Source organism: Delphinapterus leucas, chromosome 3 (genome assembly GCF_059928025.1).
Source record: "Delphinapterus leucas isolate spDelLeu-1000000601 "Yukka" chromosome 3, BTC_Dleu_Yukka2, whole genome shotgun sequence".
NCBI lineage: Eukaryota > Metazoa > Chordata > Mammalia > Artiodactyla > Monodontidae > Delphinapterus > Delphinapterus leucas.
In genome coordinates, this window is record NC_143131.1 from 131,431,914 (window position 1) to 131,453,905 (window position 21,992).

The 21,992-nt window shown below is 44.8% G+C and overlaps 1 protein-coding gene across 7 annotated transcripts in view; it reads left to right on the plus strand.

Annotated features, from left to right (window-relative positions):
- Positions 1-21,992, plus strand: part of GALNT10 (polypeptide N-acetylgalactosaminyltransferase 10) — a 227,749-nt gene that overhangs the window by 124,251 nt on the left and 81,506 nt on the right. For all 7 annotated transcript variants that reach the window (XM_089909593.1, XM_022590207.2, XM_089909595.1 and 4 more), the window contains one exon: positions 13,207-13,373. In XM_089909593.1, coding sequence (XP_089765719.1) covers positions 13,207-13,373 — 167 coding nt within the window. The remainder of the gene's footprint in view (positions 1-13,206; positions 13,374-21,992) is intronic.

Sequence of the window (21,992 nt, forward strand, 5' to 3'; positions counted from 1 at the left end):
AAGCAAATACTTATTGGGTGCCTACCATGTGTGTTTATTACTTCCTAGCCTACTAGTGTAGGCTAGTCCCTGGGAAAACAGCAATGAACAAAATGGGCAAAATTTCCTTCCCTCCTAGAGCTTACATTCTACTGGGCTGGGGAGGTCATAAACAAACAAATCAATATATTTATTTTCCAGTGATGTAGGGAAAGAAAGAAGCAAAGTAAGAAGTAGAAAAAGTGATGGGAGAGGCTTCCCTGGCGGTCCAGTGATTAAGACTCCATACTTCCACTGTAGGGGGGCGCAGGTTCGATCCCTGGTTGGGGAACTAAGATCCCACATGCCGTGGGGCACGGCCAAAAAAAAAAAAAAAGTGATGGGAATAAGGTGTATTTTATATCAGTGGTCAGGGAATGCTTTGCTGATAAGATGACATGTGAACAGAGAAATGAAGAAGTGAGGGGCCTAACAAGGCAGTTAACTGGGGGAAGAGCCCTGCAGGCAGAGGAAACAAGTACAAAGGCCCTGAGACCATCATGCTTGGCTGTGGTACCCAGTGAGCCAGGAGGAGAGATGAGAAGCAAGGCTGGAGGAGTGTCAGGGTCATGGTGGGGCTTTGGCTTTTACCAAAGTGAGTAAGATGGGAATCCCTGGAGGGTTTTGAGCAGAGAGCGCCATGATCCGATTTTCACTTTCGAAGGATCCCTTTGGTTGCTATGTTAGAATAGACTGAGGTGGCCAAGGGTAGAGACAGGGAGAATAGTTAGGGGTATATTACAGACTCAGACCACGGTGGGAGTAGAGATTACCAGTGGCCGCATTCTAGATATACTTTGAAGATGGAGACTACAGAATTTACTTACAGACAGTATAGATATGAGAAAAAGAAAGGAATCAAGGATAACGCCAAGGTTTTTGGCAAGAGCGACTGGGGAGATGGGGTTGCCATTACAGAAACGAAGACTTTGGGAAGAGCAGGCTTGGGGGAAATCAAGATTTGTATTTCAGTCAAGGTTAAGATGTTCTAAAAACATCCAAACGATGATGTCAAGTAGGCGGTTGAATAAATGATGCCATTTGTGTTGTGAAAAATGGAAATGGTGGTGGGATCCTTTTTTGATTATATTATACATTATATTGTGGTTTTAATTAACTCACTTTCCTTGAGTAGCAAAAAATGTCTGAGGCATAACAGACAGTAAATCTAAAAATGACCCAGGATCAGCTGTGGTCTGTGGTGTGGTGTGCAGGATGATAGTTTGTGTGCCACATTCAGGTCAAAGTGAGGGTGGTGCACACCTTCTGCCATCTACAATGGGAGTGAATGGCTGGAGTCTGTGCCCACCCATCTCCCACCCCCCACCCCCACAGTGCCAGGAGGTATGTCAGACCCTCTGTACAACAGTGACAGGCTTGGAAGATACATTTAGTATGTATTAGCAGTTCTTACCCTTTTTATCTTGATTTGTATGGTGGAGTAAGCTCACTTGACACTCCTGTAATGGAGTGCTTGAGTGTAAGATTAGCGCCCCAGAGATCCTCAGGATGAGAGAGATCCAGACTCCCTAGTTTGGCAGGTTGTTAGCAAGGCAGTTGTGTAGGGAGGGGCAGGGGGCAGAAGGAGGCTGTAGCCTGAATGATTTGTGAGCTGGGAAAGGAGAAAGTCCAGGTTTCTTTGTAGCATCACTGGTTCTACAGGAAACTTCAGTCGGCTCTCCTCTGAAATTAAATTTCTCTCTTCTGAGCAATAGTGTTTCTTCTAAGACAGCAGTTATTGATCCATCAGACCTAATATTGGGATTTAAAGGTGCTCATAAGCCTTAAAATGAAATGGCAGCCAATAAACTTTCTCAAATTGACTCCTTTTCTTGTAATTTTTAAAACAGATTTCAGTGAATTCAGCCTTTTGGTGAAATTACGGAGATAAATGGCTTATACATAAAAATGGCTGCCTGTCAACTGAAAATCAAACGGGCATGTATCCCATATGATTTATGCTGGGTGAAAAGCACTCGACATCCACATGAGCTGTTGTGTGGTTTGTGTTCTTTTATCATTTCTGCAAACAGATACGTTTTCTAAGTCTTCTTGAAATGGGTGCTGTGTTCTCCATGAATAATAACAACACCTGCCATTTATCTAGTGCTTGTGCCAGGCATCGTGCTGAGCACTACACAGCCTCAGCTCACTTGTTCCCACTTTGAGGTTTGGTGTGACGACGTTTTTCTTTCCTTTATGTCTCAACATCATTTTCTCATTTACAAAAACTCTGTCACAACTCTTTTGTGATTCTGGCCTCTCTGAAATCGTTTGTGTCTAACAGGGATTACTAGCTCCATTTTACAGATGCATACACTAAACCTCGGGGAAGCTGAGTTCTTTGCTCCAGTTCACACAGCCTGTAGAAGGCAAAGGAGACTCACACCTGGACCCCAGCCTGTGCTCCTTCTGCTGCATCACACAAGACCGAGACCCATTCCTCACAGGGAAGGAAGCAGACATTTTTACATTCGAATCCTTTGTGCATGAAGGTTCTTGGGCCAGGCGTAGCGAGCAGGGTTGGCTAGATAAATGGACACAGCCCAGACACTGCTTGAGTTGCCTTTCACTCCCGCTGCTGAAGGTAACATATGCTTGTCCAGGAGCAGATAAATCGCCCTCAGTAAAATTGGTTACAGAGGTGAGTTTGATTTCTAAGTGGTATTGCCCTCGAAAGGGTTTAAGGAAAAAGAGAATAATGACTAGAAGATAAAGACAATTATCAATTCTCCCCCTTCATTAAGATGGTATCACAGGCAGAATGATGATAAGAAAAGCGAAGCAGCTCAGCTTAGGAGCAATGTGACATAGACTAGAACATAACTCCCTCCCGATTGTAAGCCTCCTTCTCCACATCTTTTTGAGGGACAAAATCAATAGTGCCCCCACCCAGCCAGCCACCTGCAACCCTGAATCTGCCCAGGTAGTGAATGGTATCAGTTTAGCATTCTGTAGACTTTTCCTTTGTTTATGCAACATATGGAGACATAGCAAGAGGTTTGGGGTTTTTTGGTTTGGGGTTTTTTTCCCCCACAAAAATGTGGTCATACCATATGTATTTTATTCTACAGGTAGGTTTTTTTTGCTTATATTATGGTCACTTTTCTAAGACATTTCTAATAGCTGTATAATGTTACACAGGAATCTCATAAATTCAACCATTGCTCTGTTGACAGGCATACAGGTTGTTTCCATTCTGGAAACACTGGCAAAAACATCCTTGAACATGTTTCTTTACATTTTAGTTTCTTCTTTTCTCCTCTTGTCATGAATCATGAAGAATCTTGATATTAAAGCCCATTTCCTCCTAACCTTGTTGGCCTGGCATCTGGCATCTAACGGGAGGTGTGGTCCTTACGGTGGTTATTTCATGCTGATAATTCCAGGCCTCTTGACCTCACCTACCGTATTGATTAACCAGAGTTCCTCCTTCCTGCTGTCAGCCTGTGTTTAAAGTTTGAGCACAGGGAACACGTTGCATGTTACGTCTGCAGAAGGACCAGTTTTATCATGTGGGACAGCCATGTGAAGAAACTGTTGGATTTTGCTGTGTGCTTTAAAAATTTTTGCTGTTGTTGTTGTGGTTTTTACACCATTCTCAAAACTAGATATGATCTGAGCAAAGGGCTTTCCAAAATGTGAGTTCAAAGGGAGAGGCAAAGACTGCACAAACCAAGATCCTTTAAATACTGCTCGTACCGGAAGTCTCTGGTACAGGTTAGGGGGCACAAAACGGGATGAACTGGTGGTGCAGAGGTGCATAATTAATACTAATACACTTTGTTATTCTCTTAACTGCCTGTTGAGAGGAGGGAAGAGCAGGTGGGTGCAGCAAAGGCTCCCCTAAATGGAAAAGGACCTTCAAAAAGATGTCAGCCTCAGCACATGCTGTCACACTAATTTTCCGGCTCCTCTGGTTCCAGCCAGACTGTGTTAAAGAGAAACCCACGCCTGTCTCATCCCCCACAGAGCGGGAGAGAAGGGCTGGGGAGCCGAGCCTCAGCTGTAGAGAAAAGGCTTGCTGTCGGGTATGTCAGGAGAGGGCCCAAACCTGCATCTGGAGGGATGATGAGGGTGAAGGGCAGGAGTTTTTCACACTCTGCCCACTAAGATCCAGTTTCTTCCTTTTGTTCCAGAGTCTGGAGCTATTTATAACTTCCACTAAGCTTCTTGGGGACTCCAGAGCCCATAAGACATAGTCTTCCTGAGAATGTTGTATTATAAGGAACTGTCCTTTATATAAAATACAGAGGGGAGAATTTCAGAATTTTGAACTTAAACCATTTGCTGGAAAATGACCTACACCGTGGCCTCGGGGAGGTGGAAACTCACATGTCTGAGCCAGGTGCTATACCAGGTACATTCACATATGGTATGTCATTTATTCCTTGGGACAGCCTTAATAGGAAAGAGTTATATCCCCGTTTTACCCACATGGAACCTGAGGCTTAGGGAGGCTGTGACCTTCCGCAAGTGACACACTTCTAAGTGACAAAGGTGAGATTTGAATCCGGATCTGAGGGTCTCTTCAGCTCATGTCCCTTCCCTTACCACAGTTTCCACCTTGGAAAGTACCCTTACTGAAGCCCCTTGCCCTTTCCTGGGATGGCCATCCCTGATTCCAAGAGGATTGAAATCAGGAACATTCTCTTTGCTATGAGTTCTCCTCCACATTTACCTGTCTGCAAGGCTGGAGCTAGCTACTTCTCCCTCCTTGTGGCTGTTTTAATTGTCCATTCTCACCTAGTTCTCCTGTCATCCTCCTGGTGTTACCATCCCCACTTCACAGATGAGCAAACTGAGTCTCAGCAAAGGATGGAAAGCTGCCCCAGGTCTCACAGCTGCAGAGTAGCACAGTCGGGATTTGAACCCAGGCCCAGAGCACTCTTGCTCCCTTAGGCACATACAATATTGGGTGTGTTCATGGACTTGCACTTCTTTTAAAAAAATATATTTATTTATTTTGGCTGCGCTGGGTCTTAGTTGCGGCATGTGGGCTCCTTAGTTGCAGCATGCAGGCTCCTTAGTTGAGGCATGCAGACTCTTAGTTGCAGCATGCGGGCTATTTAGTTGTGGCATGCAGACCCTTAGTTGCAGCATGCGAACTCTTAGTTGCAGTATGCATGCGGGATCTAGCTCCCCCGACCAGGGATCGAACCCGGGCCCCCTGCATTGGAGCAGGGAGTCTTATCCACTAGACCACAAGGGAAGTCCCTGGACTTGCATTTCAATTTGGTCTGTGGATAGTGTCCCATGTTAGGGAATTAAATTTTTTTTTTTATATTCCCTTCAAAATGACTGGATTGTTCTTTTTCAAGGTTGACTTGGAGAGAAAATTTTTGAAATGCTTCCCTTTGATTTTGACTTCTTTTCTTTCTTATTCTAGTGCTCCAGCATTAAACCCTGAGGGTACATGTTAAGGGCCAGTATATTCGATTCATCTTTATGCCCAAGGGCTCAGAATCCTTTAGGGAATATTCAACTGCTCAATCCCCAGTGAGTCCTCCTACTGCCTCCCACCCCCCACCTCAGCCCTCAGCCCAGGCCACTTTCTCCTAGTCAGTGAATGATCAAAGTTCTCTTCCTGCAGCATGAGAGAGGCTGCCCCCTTCAGGTCAGAGGGAGCACCTGGGAAGTTTCTGCCTCAGTCCTTCAAAAGCCATCCTTAGTTCCAAAACAGATTCATGTGACTGATGGGGCTTAGAGATGATCCAGTTATATCAGCAAAATCCTTAATAGTTACAAGTGACAGAAACCTAACTCAAACTGACTGAAGAAAAGACAATGTATTGACTCACATAACTGAAAAGGCCAGGAGTAGGCGATGGCTTCTGCCAGAGCTGGATCCAGGTCCCTAAGTGATGCCAGCAGGAACCTCTTTCTCCAACTCTTGGCTCTGTTTTCTGTTCTGCTAACTTCATTTTAAGATAGGAAACAGTCTGTATGGTGGCCCCAGGCAGATCAGACTTCTATCCTCCCACGTTCATTTTCAGCAAAAAAGAGCTTCCCTCTCTCCCAGCTGTCTCAGCCAAGATTTACTCTGATTTACAGGTGCCCATCCCTGAACCAACCACAGGGGCTGTGGAGCTGCGATGCTCTGGCTGAGCCAGGCTCTCTTGCCCACCCTCAATGCAAGGCAAGGACCTCCGGCAAACCCTGTGAAATTGAGGGCTGGGAGATTCCCCAAGGAGAATCAGGATGCTCTTACCAAAAGAAGGAGAAGGAATACAGAGCAGGCACGCCAGACTTGCCCTTTGTCCAGCTCCCTTATCAACATAAGGGGAACCCGGGGTACGGCAAGAAGATGGGACTTGGAATGTTGCATGGCAGAGCAGAAACCAGAAGCCAGGATTTCAGACTCCTACCTAGTTCCCTCAGTTTTTGTTTTTTTATCTATTCATTCTTCTTTTTGCTTGTATAATTAATAGTACATTACCTCTATAAAAATATTTATGTATACAGGACAGGTGGGTTTCATCCAGGCTCCAGCTCTTACCAGCTGTTTGACCTAAGGCAAGTTATTTGACCTCTCTGCTTTGTTTGCGCCTCATTGTAATGGGCGTAAGATAGTCCCTACCTCATAAGAGCATTGTGACAATTAAATGACTTAATGCATAGAAAGTGCTTACAAAGTGCTTATTATGCCCAACATAGTAGAAATCCTTAACAGATATATTCTGTTATAATCATTGTCATCTTCCAGCTTATTTTTTAACTGCTATCAGTACTCTGTAGTTCGAATTTTTCATCATTTATTTAATCTTTCCCCATTGATGAACATTCACTCTGTTTCTACTCTTTTCACCACTTCGAAGTGTGTCAAGAAGCACCCCTGACCGTGCCTCTTGGTCCTCACGCCGTGAACATCTAACTCAACTCTGTCCTGTTGAGGTTGGGACCTCATCAGACTGTGAACCAGATAACAAGGGAAGTGCTTGGGCAAGCGGTGGGATGTTTTGCACTCAGCTCATAGTCGTAAGGTTTGAAATACCACAGTTGCCTCTTCCTTTATGGTGTCTCCTGGGGCCAGAAATACTGAGCCAGGGGGGCACCAAGGTTGATGTCATGTGGTGGAAATGTCATGTGTCCCTGCTTTGACCTTCTGTGAGGGCATCGCTCTGCCCGTCCCTGCCCCCGCAAGGCCCCTTCTAAGTGTCTCTGGACCCCACTCTGTATCTGGGGACCCATGGACACTGGGAGGCCATCAAGTCAGTGTGCCATGTGCCGTGTTGTAGAAACAAATATTTGTTCATAGAAGAGCTTGGAGGAAGACATACCCTAAATGTTTCACGGAGGCCAGCCTCCGGTGTCAAGATGTTGAAGTCATTAGCAGTTGTCTTTTAGCCTTTCTGTGTTTTCCAGCCTTTCATAGTGAGCAATTAACCACTTTTGTCATCAAGAAAAATATTATAAGCATTATTTTAAGTAAATACTCTCTAGATTTGAGGCTTGGATCCAAGTCACTTTCCACTAGGGGCTCCATTTCCTCATGTGGAGAATGGGGTTAGCACTCCCAGGTTTGTCTCCCTCCCAGGGGTTGGTGCAGCTTAGAAAAAAGGGAGAGTGTGCTATAAACCATCAGGCACGATGAACTGGGGAAGGAGGAGGTTATTATTGTCTGGTCGTAGCCAAACCCAGCCTCTTTGCATTGGGAGCAGTGCCCCAGTTGCCCTGTCCCGGAGACCACACTCTGAAGGCATCGGGCAAAGGGATGCTTTGCGTTTATCACGCATACAAGGACTGAGCATACTCTGCTGTCCAGTGTTGAGATCTTAAGGCACAGCATGCAGACAGGTCTTAAAGGTGACGCTAAGATGGGGGTGTCACTGGGGTGGGTGGTGGCCTTCTCTCTTCCTCCCTGCCACCCCCAGGCCTCCTCTGCTGCGATCTGAGGCCTAATAAGAGGAGGAGAAATGGGGCTTTTCACACGGTCTCCCAACAGGGAGGTGCCTGGGGGCGAGTCTGTGGAGCCAAGTTTCCTGCTGGATACTGGAGAGATTCATTTGAGCACGGCACACAATTTTTTATTTGAACCAGTAGCCTAAGCTGGGACCAAACTAATGACTAGTGCCTGTGGCAAAAGTTGAAGTGCCATTTTGTGTTTATTTTGTAAATAAATGAGTGGATGGTTAGAGGAGGGAGAAAAAGAGTAGACCCTCCTCGCCTCCCCAGAAGCACATGATCAAGGCTGAGCCTTTTATTTAAGTTCTGAATAATTTTTAAATCCAGGATTGGGTTAATCTAGAAGTGAATTTAGTCTGTTGTCGCATCGTCTGCTTCCCTTAGTACATGATGGTGTTTGTGTATCTAGCTGCAGGCTGTGGGCCCCAGCTCTGGGGTTCAAGAGAGCCAGGGCTCTCTGCGCCATAATAACGCTGTTGTATTTCACCCCATGGACTCCAGGCAATTTATTACAGCTAACCCCCCCTCCAACCCTGCCGCAACGAGTGAGCCTCCTGCAAAATTGGATGGAAGGCAGGAACTCTTGTAGAAAATGAGATATTACCTGTCTTTCTTTTCCACAGAGGATGCAGCCAAATTAAGGGAAAGGGATTTTTGAGAAGAGGTGCTTTCGTTCATTTGTAAAGGTCGACATAATGAAGTTGGCAAAGGCTCCCCCAGAAGACTGGCTGAAATGATCAAAGGGGTTAGAGAGGTGGGGGAAGGGGCGGAGGAGGGCCCGGAGGTGGGGCCTGGATAAAAGCAGCCCAGCCAGATGCAGGAGCAAGAGGGGACATGAAAGAAGGGGAAAGAGAGAGACTGACCTGTCTGTCCATCAATACTGGACTGCCAGAATTAGGGGCACTCGGTCCGTGCAGCTGTAACTGGGCTCACAGCCAGACACCATGGGTTCATTCCTGCCCTATCCTACCCCCCAGCTTCCCTTGGTGCTGCTAGCAGAGGTAGAATTTAAAGCTAAGGAGTCCGTGGACCCTGACCTGTTTTTTTCCTCCCACCATTTCTTTCTGAAAATTGTCAAAGAAAACTTGAATGAATTGCACACAGAACACTCATCGAGATTCCCACCATCGAGATTCTGCAATTAACATTCCTCTAATGATTTTATCACATATATTATATATTTTTAAATATTTAATTTTATATATTATTTTTGGCTGTATTGGGTGTTCGTTGCTGCACGCGGTCTTTCTCTAGTTGCCGCGAGCAGGAGCTACTCTTAGTTGCGTTGCGCAGGCTTCTCATTGTGGTGGCTTCTCTTGTTGCGGAGCAAAGGCTCTAGGTGCGCGGGCTCCAGTAGTTGTGGCACGTGGGCTCAGTAGTTGTGGCGCACGGGCTTAGTTGCTCTGCACATGTGGAATCTTCTCAGACCAGGGCTCGAACCTGTGTCCCTTGCATTGGCAGGCGGATTCTTAACCACTGCGTCACCAGGGAAGTCCCAAGGTGGGCAGCTTTGTTATTCCCTCTTGGCCTGCCTGGTCCTCAGCTCCCCTTTTCTGGGCCCTGGGAAAATCCCTAATATCTCTGTTGAAATATACCCCAAAGATGAAAAGAAATGAAGAACAAAAGGAATCTTAAATTTTCTGTAATCATATTGTTAGAAATAATATTAATATTGCTTTTCTGAAACTGTTATAGGAAAAAAACAAGCAACTGTTAATGTTAAGAACCTAGATTTTTAGCAAAAGAGTTAGAATATGTAAAACCAGACAAAAACCTAACAAGAAGAGAAAACTACAGACCAATATCCCTTATGAATATAGCTGCAAAAATCCTCAGCAAAATGCTAGCAAACCAAATTTGGCAACATATAAGGAGGATTATACACCATGACCAAATAGGATTTATCCCAGGAATGCAAGGTTGGTTCAATATATGAAAATCAATAAATGTAATACATTATATTAATAGGATAAAGAACAAAACCCATATGATTATATCAGTAGATGCAGAAAAAGCATTTGACAAGATCCAACACTTCTTCATGATAAAAACATTCAACAAACTGAGAATAGAAGGGAGTTCCCTCAACCTGATAAAGAGCATTGATGAAAAACGCACATTAACATTGTATTTAATGGTGAAAGATTGAAAGCTTTCCCTTCTACGGTCAGGAGCAAAACAAGGATGTCTGCTCTTGCCACTTCTATTCAACATTGTACTGGAGTTTCTAGACAGTTAGACAAGAAGAAGAAATAAATGGCATCTAGATTCAAAAGAAAGAAGTAAAACTATCTATTTGCAGATGACACTGTCTTGTGTATAGAAAATCCTAAGGAATCCACACCAAAAAAATGTCATTAGAACTAATAAGTTCAGCAAGGTTGCAAGACACAGGCTCAATATAAAAAATCTATTATATCTCTGTACACCAGCAAGGAACAATATGAAAATGAAATACATATTTACTAGTCATTTCTCCAAGGAAGTTATACAAATAGCCTATAAGCACATGAAAATAAGCTCAACATCATTCATCATTAGGAATATGCAAGCCAAACTATAATGAGATACCACTTCACACCCACTAGAATGGCTATAATCAAAAAGATGGACAATAACAAGAGTTGGTGAGCATGTGAAGATATTGGAACCCTCATACATAGTTGGTAGGAATGTAAAATGGTGCTGTCACTTTGGAAACAGTTGGCAGTTCCTTAAAAAGTTAAACATGGGGGCTTTCCTGGTGGCGCAGTGGTTGAGAGTCCGCCTGCCGATGCAGGGGACACGGGTTCGTGCCCCAGTCTGGGAAGATCCCACATGCCACGGAGCGGCTAGGCCCATGAGCCATGGCCTCTGAGCCTGCGCATCTGGAACCTTTGCTCCACAATGGGAGAGGCCACAACAGTGAGAGGACTGCATACCGTAAAAAAAAAAAAAAGTTAAACATGGAGTTACTTTATGGCCTGCAATTCTACTCCTTGATATATACCAAAGAGAATTGAAAACATATGTCTACCCCAAAACTTGTGCATGAATTTTCACAGCAGCATTATTCATAATAGCCAAAAGGTAGAAACAACCCAAATGTCCATCAGTTGATGAATGAATAAATAAAATGTGTTGTATTTGTACAGTGGAATATTATTCAGCCATGAAAAAGGATGAGGTACTGATGCATGCTACAACATGAATGAACCTTGAAAATATTATGCTTAAGTGAAAGAACCCAGACACAAAGGCTACATGTTATATGATTCCATTTGTATAAAATGTCTAGGATAGGAAAATCCATGGGAACAGAAAACAAATTAGTGATTTCCAGGGACTGGGGGCAGTGGATAATGGGTAGTGACTGCTAATAGATATGAAGTTTCTTTTGGGGGGTGATGAAAATGTTCTGGAATTAGATAGTGGTGATGGTTGTACAACTTTGTGGATATACTAAAAATGACTGAGTTATACACTTTAAAAGGGTGAATTTTATGTTGAATTTTATGGTATGTGAATTATATCTCAATAAAAAAGAGATACAATATAAAATTAAGGTTTAGTAAAACTCTGTAATTTTATGTTTATGAAATTGTATATATATATGAAATTTTAGCATAAACTCATCTATTAAAATATATTTGTAGTGCTGACCACCGTAAAGGCGTAGAAGCCATAACCAACATAATAGTAATGAATGCACTTAGTGCCCATATTGCAGCATCCAAATGGTTATGTTGATAATATTAAAGAGCCAGGGTTCCTTGGCAGAATGGTTGATTCCAGGTTAGAGCAGGAAACATACAAGTTGAGCCTGGAGAATCTTTTGATACCTTTTGTCAGAAAACAAAGAAGCTGTCAGTACTCTGTGACCATGTGCAAAGGACTAGGAGCCAACTTGAGAAGACCGCCTTGGGCTAAAAATAGGCTTATTTGGGAACCAAGAAGAATAATACTAGCGTTGAATTGAAACATATTAATTATGTTAAAAATTATGAGTTCATAATGAAAACAAATAATTGGCCATCTTTGGAGGATGCTAGGGAACCAGGTCCTTCTGAAAATCGGTAAATTAAGAATCAAGAACTTAGCCTATCTTTCCTATATTTCAGTGTAGCCAAATAGTTGACATGGTAAAGTTTTTCTCCATGGAAGTATTCCAGCTAGTAAAGAAAGAATGATAGCTTTAGAAATCACCATTTTGCAAACCCCTCATGAAATAAAGGATTTAGATGCAAATCATCTTTGGCCACCAACATCACAAAAGGAAAGACAACTGGACATTATGTGTTTCCCAAGGAATGCTGACACCAGCACCTATAAAGAGGCTGCCAGAATATCTCATCGAATTAGGTCAAGCCTCTAGATCTAACTACCAGTTTACAGGAGGCAAAGTGGGGCAGACAGAGGAACATGTTGAGAGACACCACATCAATGCAGGAAGCAAAATGCAGACTGTGGGAAATACTATAGAACAAATGACCCAGTTTCTTAAACAAATGGTAAGGGGAAAAGAGACCTAGGAGATGCATCAGCTAAAAGCAGTAATGTGGGCCTTGTCTTGATGCAGATTTAAACAAACCAGACACAAAAACATCAGGGAAGTTTGAACACCAGCTAAATATTTGCTGATACTAAGTAACTATGTTAATTCTCTGGGGTATTACCATGATATTAAAGGCCCACAGGAACAGGGCCTTCTGCCCCCAAGCTTACCATGGGGCTGGTGGAAAGCAAAGGAGAAAATGTGCCCTCTGCCCACAGAGCCCAGGGAGGGAGAGAAGAGGGGCCAAGCCAGTGAAGCCCAGTTTATTCTTCCAGGTTTAAGGACACATGGTTTCTCCTCCGTAGAGAGGAATGTGCAAGGGGTGGGGAGAGAGACAAGAGTGTTACTGAAGGGCTATCTTCTACATGGAATCATGAGGATGGACAACCATGTTCCTATCACAATTGAGGCATAAACAAGTTAGTGCATGTAAAGCACCAAACCCCGGTGCTGCTCCGTCACTGTTGGGGTTTGTTGTTCTGTAACTGCTCGTGTACAGAGCTGGGTGGGGGGGTCATGTGTGTGTGTGTATATCCCTGTGCACTCTGTGTGCAGGGATTAGAGGCAGGACTTTGGGATGCCAAGTAGAAGAAAGTTGTGAAGTGACCATGATGTCCCCAGCTTTCACTCATTGCCTGAAGCCTGGAGAGGAAGTAGGAATTGCAGTTAACTGAACCACGTGCATGAGTTCTCCTGGCAACATGAGAGCTGAACCTGTCCTCTCCCTGTCCCCCCGTGTCTCCCTCTAGCTGCAACAGCAAACGCTACCTGGAGACGCTCCCCAACACCAGCATCATCATCCCCTTCCACAACGAGGGCTGGTCCTCCCTTCTCCGCACTGTTCACAGCGTGCTGAACCGCTCGCCCCCGGAGCTGATCGCCGAGATTGTCCTGGTGGACGACTTCAGTGACCGAGGTAGGGCCCATTTCACCCAGCTTCCCACCCTCCATACTCCGTTCAGTGACTTGCCAAAGGGGTGGTAGGTTTTCCCATCTTCAGCAGCGCCAGCATATGGGCCACCATGTACTGATACTTGAGGCCATGAGCCTGGCACTGAACACAAGTTATCTTACTTAGTCCTCACAACGACCCATGAAATAGGTTCTGTTTTTATCCCATTTGTATCAACGTAGAAGTGCATTAAACTGCAAATAATAGAGAACTTTAAATAATAGCTCAAACAAGTAAGGGGTTTATTCATTTATTCATTCATTTGATAATGAGATCCAGGATTGGTACAGCTGCTCGAGTCTATCATTGGAGAACCAGACTTCTTCTCTTTTCCCACTTCCTCATCCTCATGGTTACAAAATGGCTGCTGTACCTCTGGGAATTCTACCTTCCAGGCAGGAAGAAGGAGGAAGGGCAAAGAGAACAAAGCCTCTTCCTTGGAAGACTGCCTTCTTATTCAGGAAAGTCTCCCCAGAGACTTTTGGCCAGAACTCTGACATTTGGGCGCCCATATCTGCAAGGGTGGCTGGGAACGTGAGTGTTCTGATTTTTGGCCTCTTTAGTAGAAATAGGAAAAGAAGTGGATTAGAGAAGGTATCAGGACAGCCCACCTACAGTGTCTGCCACACCACTTTACAGATGCAGAAACTGAGGCTCAGAGAGATTAAGTGACTTGCCCTTGGTCACACAGCTCTTAGATGGTGATGTGGTGACCAAGTCACATCTGTCTGACCCCACGCACGTGATCTTAACCACTAGACCACACTGCAGAGCCTCTTCGCTATGGGCCTTACCCATGGGTTTAAGAGACACAGAGGTGGAGCCAGAAATGAAATCCAAGAAGAATTTGCCCTCCAGCCAATGGTCTCGAGCTTATTCTTTGTATCAGAGCTTTCACCACTTGCAGGAAAATCAAGAGAAGCCCTTTCCTCTCTCACTTTCTTGTAGAGGCACTAATAAGTAGTGAAGAGAGGGAATCTAAGTACACTCCAGAATAATCAAAGCTGAGCTGCTTGCTGCCCCGTTTTAGTACTACACCCCACTTACGCGGCGGGGTGTGTGTGTACACACATATACATACACACACATTTTGAACTCAGCCTCTAATTCTCGCCGTAACTCTTTTTTTTTAAAATTATTTTATTTATTTATTTTTGGCTGCATTGGGTCTTCGTTGCTGCACGCAGGCTTTCTCTAGTTGCAGTGAGTGGGGGCAACTCTTCATTGCAGTGTGCGGGCTTCTCATTGCAGTGGCTTCTCTTTTTATGGAGCACGGGCTCTGGGTGCCCAGGCTTCAGTAACTGGCTCGCAGGCTGTAGAGCGCAGGCTCAGTAGTTGTGGTGCACGGGCTTAGTTGCTCCGCGGCATGTGGGACCTTCCTGGAACAGGGCTCGAACGCGTGTCCCCTGCATTGGCAGGCGGATTCTTAACCACTGCGCCACCAGGGAAGCCCTCTCCCCTAACTCTTGACATACACTCATTGTCATGGGACCCTTTACTTTTCCTTCTTTGCTCTTATCACATCAGAATTAAAATATAAATAAGTGTAACATGTGAGCATTGTGTGTGTAAACATTGGCCTGTTGTATGTTTCCTCTACCAGATTCCACATTCTGAGAGCTGGGACTACCCCATCAGTCTTGTTCACTACATATCCTCAACTCCTCAGGCATATAGTAGGTGCTTAATACATGTTTGACAACTAAATGATCAGAGCTCGTTTCCTCTGTTCCCTTAGTACTTCCGCCATGGTTACAATAGCATCCATTATATGAGATTTATTTGTGTCCCTGAAGTGAGGTCTGTGAAGTCACCTGTGGGTGTGTCTCCTTGTGTCTGTAGCACCATTCTTTAGCAATAATTACCTCTTTGATCCTGGCCCTGTCACTTATTAGCTCTGTGACCTTGACGCAGTCACTTAATCTCTCTGTGCTTCAGTTCCCTCATCTGTAAAAGGGAATCTACCTCTTAATATGACTATTAAGTGGGTTAATACATGTCAAATAGTTAGGACAGTACAATGCACAAAGTGAACATTAGAAATAAACATTTAAGCTTGGTATTATCATTATTACTATTAACATTATTTACGGCTAGTTTGTTGGAGGGGGTGTCAGGGATAAATGTACAGACATGGAGGTATGGTCTCCCCCTTTCCGTGGGTGAAAGGGCTTTGCAAATTGTAAAGCACTAAAAAAATGTGCTATTGTCCCACCTTCCGCCTAAACTGTCTCCCCATCCATTCACCATTCCGGGGACCATTTCTATGTGCCAGGCCCATACATTATCTCATTTATTCTTGACGACAGCCTCTGAGGGAGGCCCTGGGGTCTCTGCGTCTCCGACAAGGAGTTGGGGTCAGGTGACTGGCCCAGACTCACACAGCCAGTCAGCAGAACACCCAGACCCGTGGACTCAGAGCCCCAGACCCGTGCTCTACCGTTGCCTTTCCTGCCTTTCGTCCTTTACCCCTCCTCCTCTCCCAACCTCATCCTTCCCCCAGTTTGGGCCCACTACCCGCAGGCCACGGGCTCTCAGCCAGGTGGTGAAAATGAATATAAATGAGCATATTGCTCAAGTCATTAACTGACGTCCGTTTACTGTGCTGCGCAGACACAGCCCCTGCTGCTCGGGGTGAGCGCCCGAGCCTTCCCTCAGGTTCTTGAGAGCCACAGCCGTGCGGACTGCCCTCTGCACTTTGCTCTCCTTCTTCGTGTACCAGCCGCCGCAGGGCCTTCTGTTCTGGAGCACGCCAGGCTCCATCCTGCCTTGGGGTCTTCTCGTGTTCTTCCCTCGGCCAGGACATCCTGGAAGCGCCGGGCTCCTCTTCATCTTCACTTCGGTCCCCCGCCCCTGCCGCTGTGCTCCCTTCTCCACGTAGGGTCACAGGGCTGTTTGCTGACCTGTTCATTATCAGGCTTCCTCATTAGACCATTTGTGGTTAATAAATGTTTGTGAATTAGTGAATGAATGAATGAGGGGGGCAGAGAAGAAGGGAAAATATATGGCAGCTACAGCTGTATCCCCACACGGGGAAAACCATCACTCGCAACAGGGTCGTCTTCAGTCAGCGAGATAGATGTGGCTGTGGAAGACACAGAGGTTCCTTTGGTGACCGGCGCTGGCCCACGTCTTTGGGTTTCAGGTTCAGGTCCCTGTCGCCTGTTTTCTGAAACATGGGGCAGACCCATAACACTTGGCAGGATCCATCTCTGAGCATCACAAGGCATTAGTCCTCCAGAGGGAGAGTGAACCCGGCATCATCCAGATTAGAAACAGCAGCTCTCCTTGTTGGGTTAGAAAAGAGTTTCAAGGTCATCCAAGGCTACTGGCTTTGAACATGTGCCTCTGAGCAGTAGGGGGCCCAGGAATGCGTCAGGGAGCACTGTGAGGGCTGTGAAGAACCTCACAGGTGCAGGTGGGGTTCACATACCTCTCCTGGCATGGTCCATATTTGGTTTCTGGAAAATTGTTCACTAAGAGGAACTCCACTGCTTAAAAATGTGTGAAAATTGCAGATGTAACAGCCTACTCATTGTACAGATGGGAAACCTGAGTCCTGGAGCAGTGGACAAGCTTAACTAAGAGCGCATGGCCAGCTGGTTGCAGAGAAGAGACAAGAATCCCCTCTCTGCGCTCCCAGTACAGCCTGTCCCCTCGTCTTAGCTGTTAATGTGAAACATCTGCAGAAGCACATTACTGTTTTCTGCCCCCCAGGATGCTTCTCAATACATCATTTTCCATTGTACTAAAGAGCAAACTTCTTGCTAAAGAGAGCTCATTATCAAACACAACCAATCCTGGACCATAACGGTTTATGCTCCAATATCCCAATTTCCTCAGTGTTGTACTCAGTGATGAAAATAACGTGATCCCCCCTCCCCCAATAAGAAAAGACTGTAACAGCCTTGAGAAAGAAAAGGTAAATTATATACGAATGACATTCACCAAGTAACATCTATTTCTCCAGAGAGCAAAAACATTAACCCAATGCAGTACCGCCCCCAAACCCTAATAAGATAGAGAAGAGAATGAATACTGTCCCATTTCACAGACAGGAATGAGAACTGAGGTCCCTGACTGTTGCCCTTTTTTCTCAGTGAATCGGGCATGGAATGCAGAGGAGAACTCTTACCTCTTGCCCCTCAGTCCTGCCTGCACATTAGCTGTCAGATTTTGCAACCTGCGTTCTTCAGAAAAGCAATCATTCTTCTTGTTTCAAGAAGAAATTCTCAAGGCAGCTTTGGAAGAAAAACTTAGCAGTGATTGTTTTAAAAATGAGATTTGAGAGAAAGAACTTCAGAATTCTAGAGAGGCCTGTCTCAAGTACGGCAAATATGGGCCACCGTGAAAGACGGATTCCTCTGGGCCACGTGAGCAGAGGCAGTTCTCAGAGTTGAAATTCATAGATGCTAACTACAGGCTTGATTGGCGCTGCCTGGAAGAAGGCATTTTCCTCTGAAATGAGTCTCTTCTAGGATCCTCAGGGCAACTAATTTTAATTTGGCTGAGGGTCGAGACCTCGGGTAGGAGACAAAATTGGAGCAGATGAATTCTTAAAATAAGATCCAGAGCTTTGTGCAGGCAGCACTGGGGACTAGAGTGAAGGCAAACGTTGGCCCTGGAATAATCCTGGCCCTGCTTGCAAACAGAGCACTGCGGAGTTTTCCAGGGGCCTCCAAAAGCTCTTCAAATATGGGGGCTTGGCTTGAGGATGAGGAGGACATAGAGGTGTTTTTGCACTAGTGGGAGAAAGGTGAGCGTGTAGGGTGGCAGACCTGCCTCCAGATTACACTGCCCAGATAGGAGATCTTTATTAGGAAAATCAAGAGGGGTCTTTGTTCATTCGTTTCTTTCTATTCTCCTTCCCCTCCCCATTTCCAAACAATATTGGTTTTCCAAAAATAATAGGATATGTAGACCTGGATGGGATTATTGTCTTTGGATGAACTGTGGGCCACCTGGAATGATGAGGTGCAGAAACGAAAGGCTATGATATGATCTCACTGACATCATTTCCCCCAACGCAGCTCCCCATCAGCAAACAAACAAAAGCATACACATGGAAGGGTTCCCTGAAAGGAGGTTCTTAAGCAAGCAAGCGTTTGTGGAGCTATCAACAGATTGTTGGCAGTGATTGGTGCTGGAGGGAGTATGGACATTGCAGGGCCCATTAGTACACATGGTAGAGGCTCTCACCATTGAGACCAAGGTCCCAGGTCTTCCTTCTATGATGGGCTTATTAACTCTGACCTGCGCTGTCACACCATGCCAGTCCTGGAGACACGTCAAGGAGATCCGTTTGCCCTGACCTGATTTGCATTGCAACGTACCACTCTTGACACGAGCCCATCAGCATCTATTCCTCGTTTCTTGTCATCTCTCTCAAAGCCTTAGTTTGCTTCCAGGACCACCACAACTGTTGGGATGGCCATTCCCCACTTTCACTGTATTGTTTGGGTTCTCTTCACCTTGAGTTTTGTGCTGCTGATTTTGTTTTTCCCTACATTTGTCCCGATTTCATTCATATTCATGAAATGACTCTGTGCCCGTCGCTGCAGCAGGTGCTGGGGCTACAACGGGAATAAAATAGACTTCTCTTCTAAGGCTCACATCCAGCAGGGCAAACATACAAGGTAAGGGGCAATCATAAGACCATGGAGTATGTGCCCCTTGGTGGAGGTCCAGGTGCTGTCGAGCACGGAGAAGATCAGGGAAGACTTCCCAGAAAAAATTGCAGCTGAACTCGATCCTAAGGATAAGCAGATACTTCTCCTTGGGGTAGGGAAGGGAGAAGAATGTTCCAGGCAGAGGGAACATCATGAGCACAGGCTAGGAGTCAAGACGGAAATGTGGAAAGCGCAGAAAGAGCCATCCATCACCTCATCACCTGGAGGCAATTACTGTTAACATTTAGGGTTCTCCCCTTTCCCAGTGTGTGTTTTTTTTTTAATAGGCCTTATTTTTTAGAGCAGTTTCAGGTTCACAGCAAAATTAAGCTGAAAGCACAGAGAGTTCCCATCCACCCCTCCACCCCCTGCACATATCCCCCCACACCCACTCCCTCATCAGTGTCCTGCACCTGCATCAGAGGGGTACATTTGTTACAATGGATGAACCTACAGCAGCCCATCATTATCGCCCCAAATCCATAGTTTATATTAAGGTGCACGCTTGGTGTTATATATTCTGTGGGTTTGGACAAATGCATAGTGACATGTGTCTACCATTATAGCATCATATGGAGTAGTTTACTGCCCTAAGAATCCTCTGTGCTCTGCCTATTCATCTCTCCCTCCCTCCTAACCCCTGGCACCCACTAACCTTTTTACTGTCTCAGTAGTTTTGCCTTTTCTAGAATGTCTAATAAAATTGGAATCAGACAGCATGCAGTCTTTTCAGATCAGCTTCTTTCACTTAGTAATATGCATTTAATGTTCCACCATGTCTTTTTATAACTTGTAGCTCATTTCTTTTTAGTGCTGAATACTATTCCATTGTCTGAATGCACCACCATTTATTTATCTATTCACCTACTGAAGGGCATCCTGGTAGCTTCCAAGTTTGGGCAATTATGAATAAAGCTGCTCTAAACATCAACGTACAGGTTTTTGTGTGGACGTAAGTCTTCAGCTCACTTAGGTAAATACCAAGGAAGGTGGCAGTTGCTGGATCATATGATAAGAGTATGTTTACTTGTGCAAGAAACTTCCAAACTGTCTTCCAAAGTGACTATGCCATTGTGCATTCCCACCAGCAATGAATGAGAGTTCCTGTTGCGCCACATCCTTGTCAGCATTTGGTATTGTCAGCGTTTTGGATTTTTGCCATTGAAATAGGTGTGTAGTGGTTTCTCATTGTTGTTTGGATTTGCACTTCCCTGTGACATTTGCTATTGAGCATCTAATCTGCCCTCTGAACATGTCCTTTGGTTCCCAGTGTCTGTTCATTTCCATTTTCTCTTTCATACCCTCCCAATCCCCCTCTAGTTGCAGGCCAACTGAAGCAACTCATGTCAACAGTCTGGTGTGTATCCTTCTAGACCACTCTGCATCATAACACTAACGTGTAGTAACAAGAGCTAATACTTACTGAGCATTCGTGCTCAGTGCATTTACCCATTCATCACCTCAGCACTGTTGTGGCTTCTGTCATTCCCAGTATGAAAACCACTGGACTCAATGATCTCAAACCTCCTTTTTCTACTTAATAAAGGTAATATTTTATCCCCATTTTACAGATGAGAAAACTGAGATACAGAGGGGTTAAGTAAATGGCCAGTCTACTTAGGACAATGAGGCAGAACTTTGATTCAAAACCATGCATTCTGATTCTAGAACTTTTGCCCCTAATCTTTACATGTTTTTGCTCCCCTTTTAATGGGATCATACTGTATATATTGCTCTTCTTTTTTTTCCCTGTTAATGTATCACAGACATCCCTCAGGTCAGTAGGTATAGTGCTAACTCATCTGTTATTTACTAGCTAGACAATAATCCATAATGTGAATCTACATTTAGACCCTTTACATTACGCTTTGTGCAGTGGACATCCAGTTATATTTAACTTTGTATCCAGGTTTCTTCCACTAAGTTTTCTACAGTCATTTCCCCCTTGTCATTGTGAAATGACTATCACATCTCTCCTCCTCTGAGTCAATTGTGAGATAGAGACAGGATTCACATGACTCCAGAATATTAGGTGTATTGTTGGAGAGGCTGATCCAGAGAGCACAACACGGATCTGTCCCTACCACTTTGCTCCTGAACTGACTGATGCAGGAACAGGCTGAGCAGCGAGGAGCTGTGGGCCTCCCTGGCAGGGCAGAGCCTGTACCGGTGAGTTCACCACAGCAGGGAAAGCATAAATTAGCAGGCTGTGTGGGCAGCATGAGCATTCATACTTTGGCCTGCCCTGTGTCCCCTCTCCTGGCCATCCCAGAAATGAAATATTGTTCCTTCTTTGGAACGTGAAGGCAGGGGAAACAGTTCCATCTTACAGATGACAAAACTGAGGCTCTGAGAGATCGATGGGGGGTGTCCTAAACTGCTTACCTGCCCTTAGAGGAGTCTCCTCCTGGTTAATCATCCCATTTGACGAGAGGGATCCATCTTCCGCACGATGGGTTCCGTAACCTTAAGAATCACACTTCCTATGTATCAGCCCAGTCTCTAGGGTGTCTTATCACTAAGAAAATCCACAGGTTTCTTGATTCTCTTCTCCTTTCATATAACATCCTGAATGCTTCTCCCCTCAGACTCCAAAGGAGAGAACTGCTAAGAAGATTAAAGCTGTTACAGAATATCAATTAGTTTATAATGGGGGAAATCTATAAACCTTTTGGTGGCTATCTGGCAAGAACACAGCATGCAAGAGTCGATATGCTTATGGTATATTTTGTGCATCTTAAAAAAAAAAAACCCAGGATTTTGTGAATCAAGCACTATATAAATGATTTACTGGGATAGCAAAAAAAAAAAAATTCAAATAAATCGCTCAGATTGCATCTGAAGCATCAAAAGCTCTGATGTTTGAGAAAGAATCGTTTCTGTAGTGGAAAATAGCTGCATTATATTTTCAGAA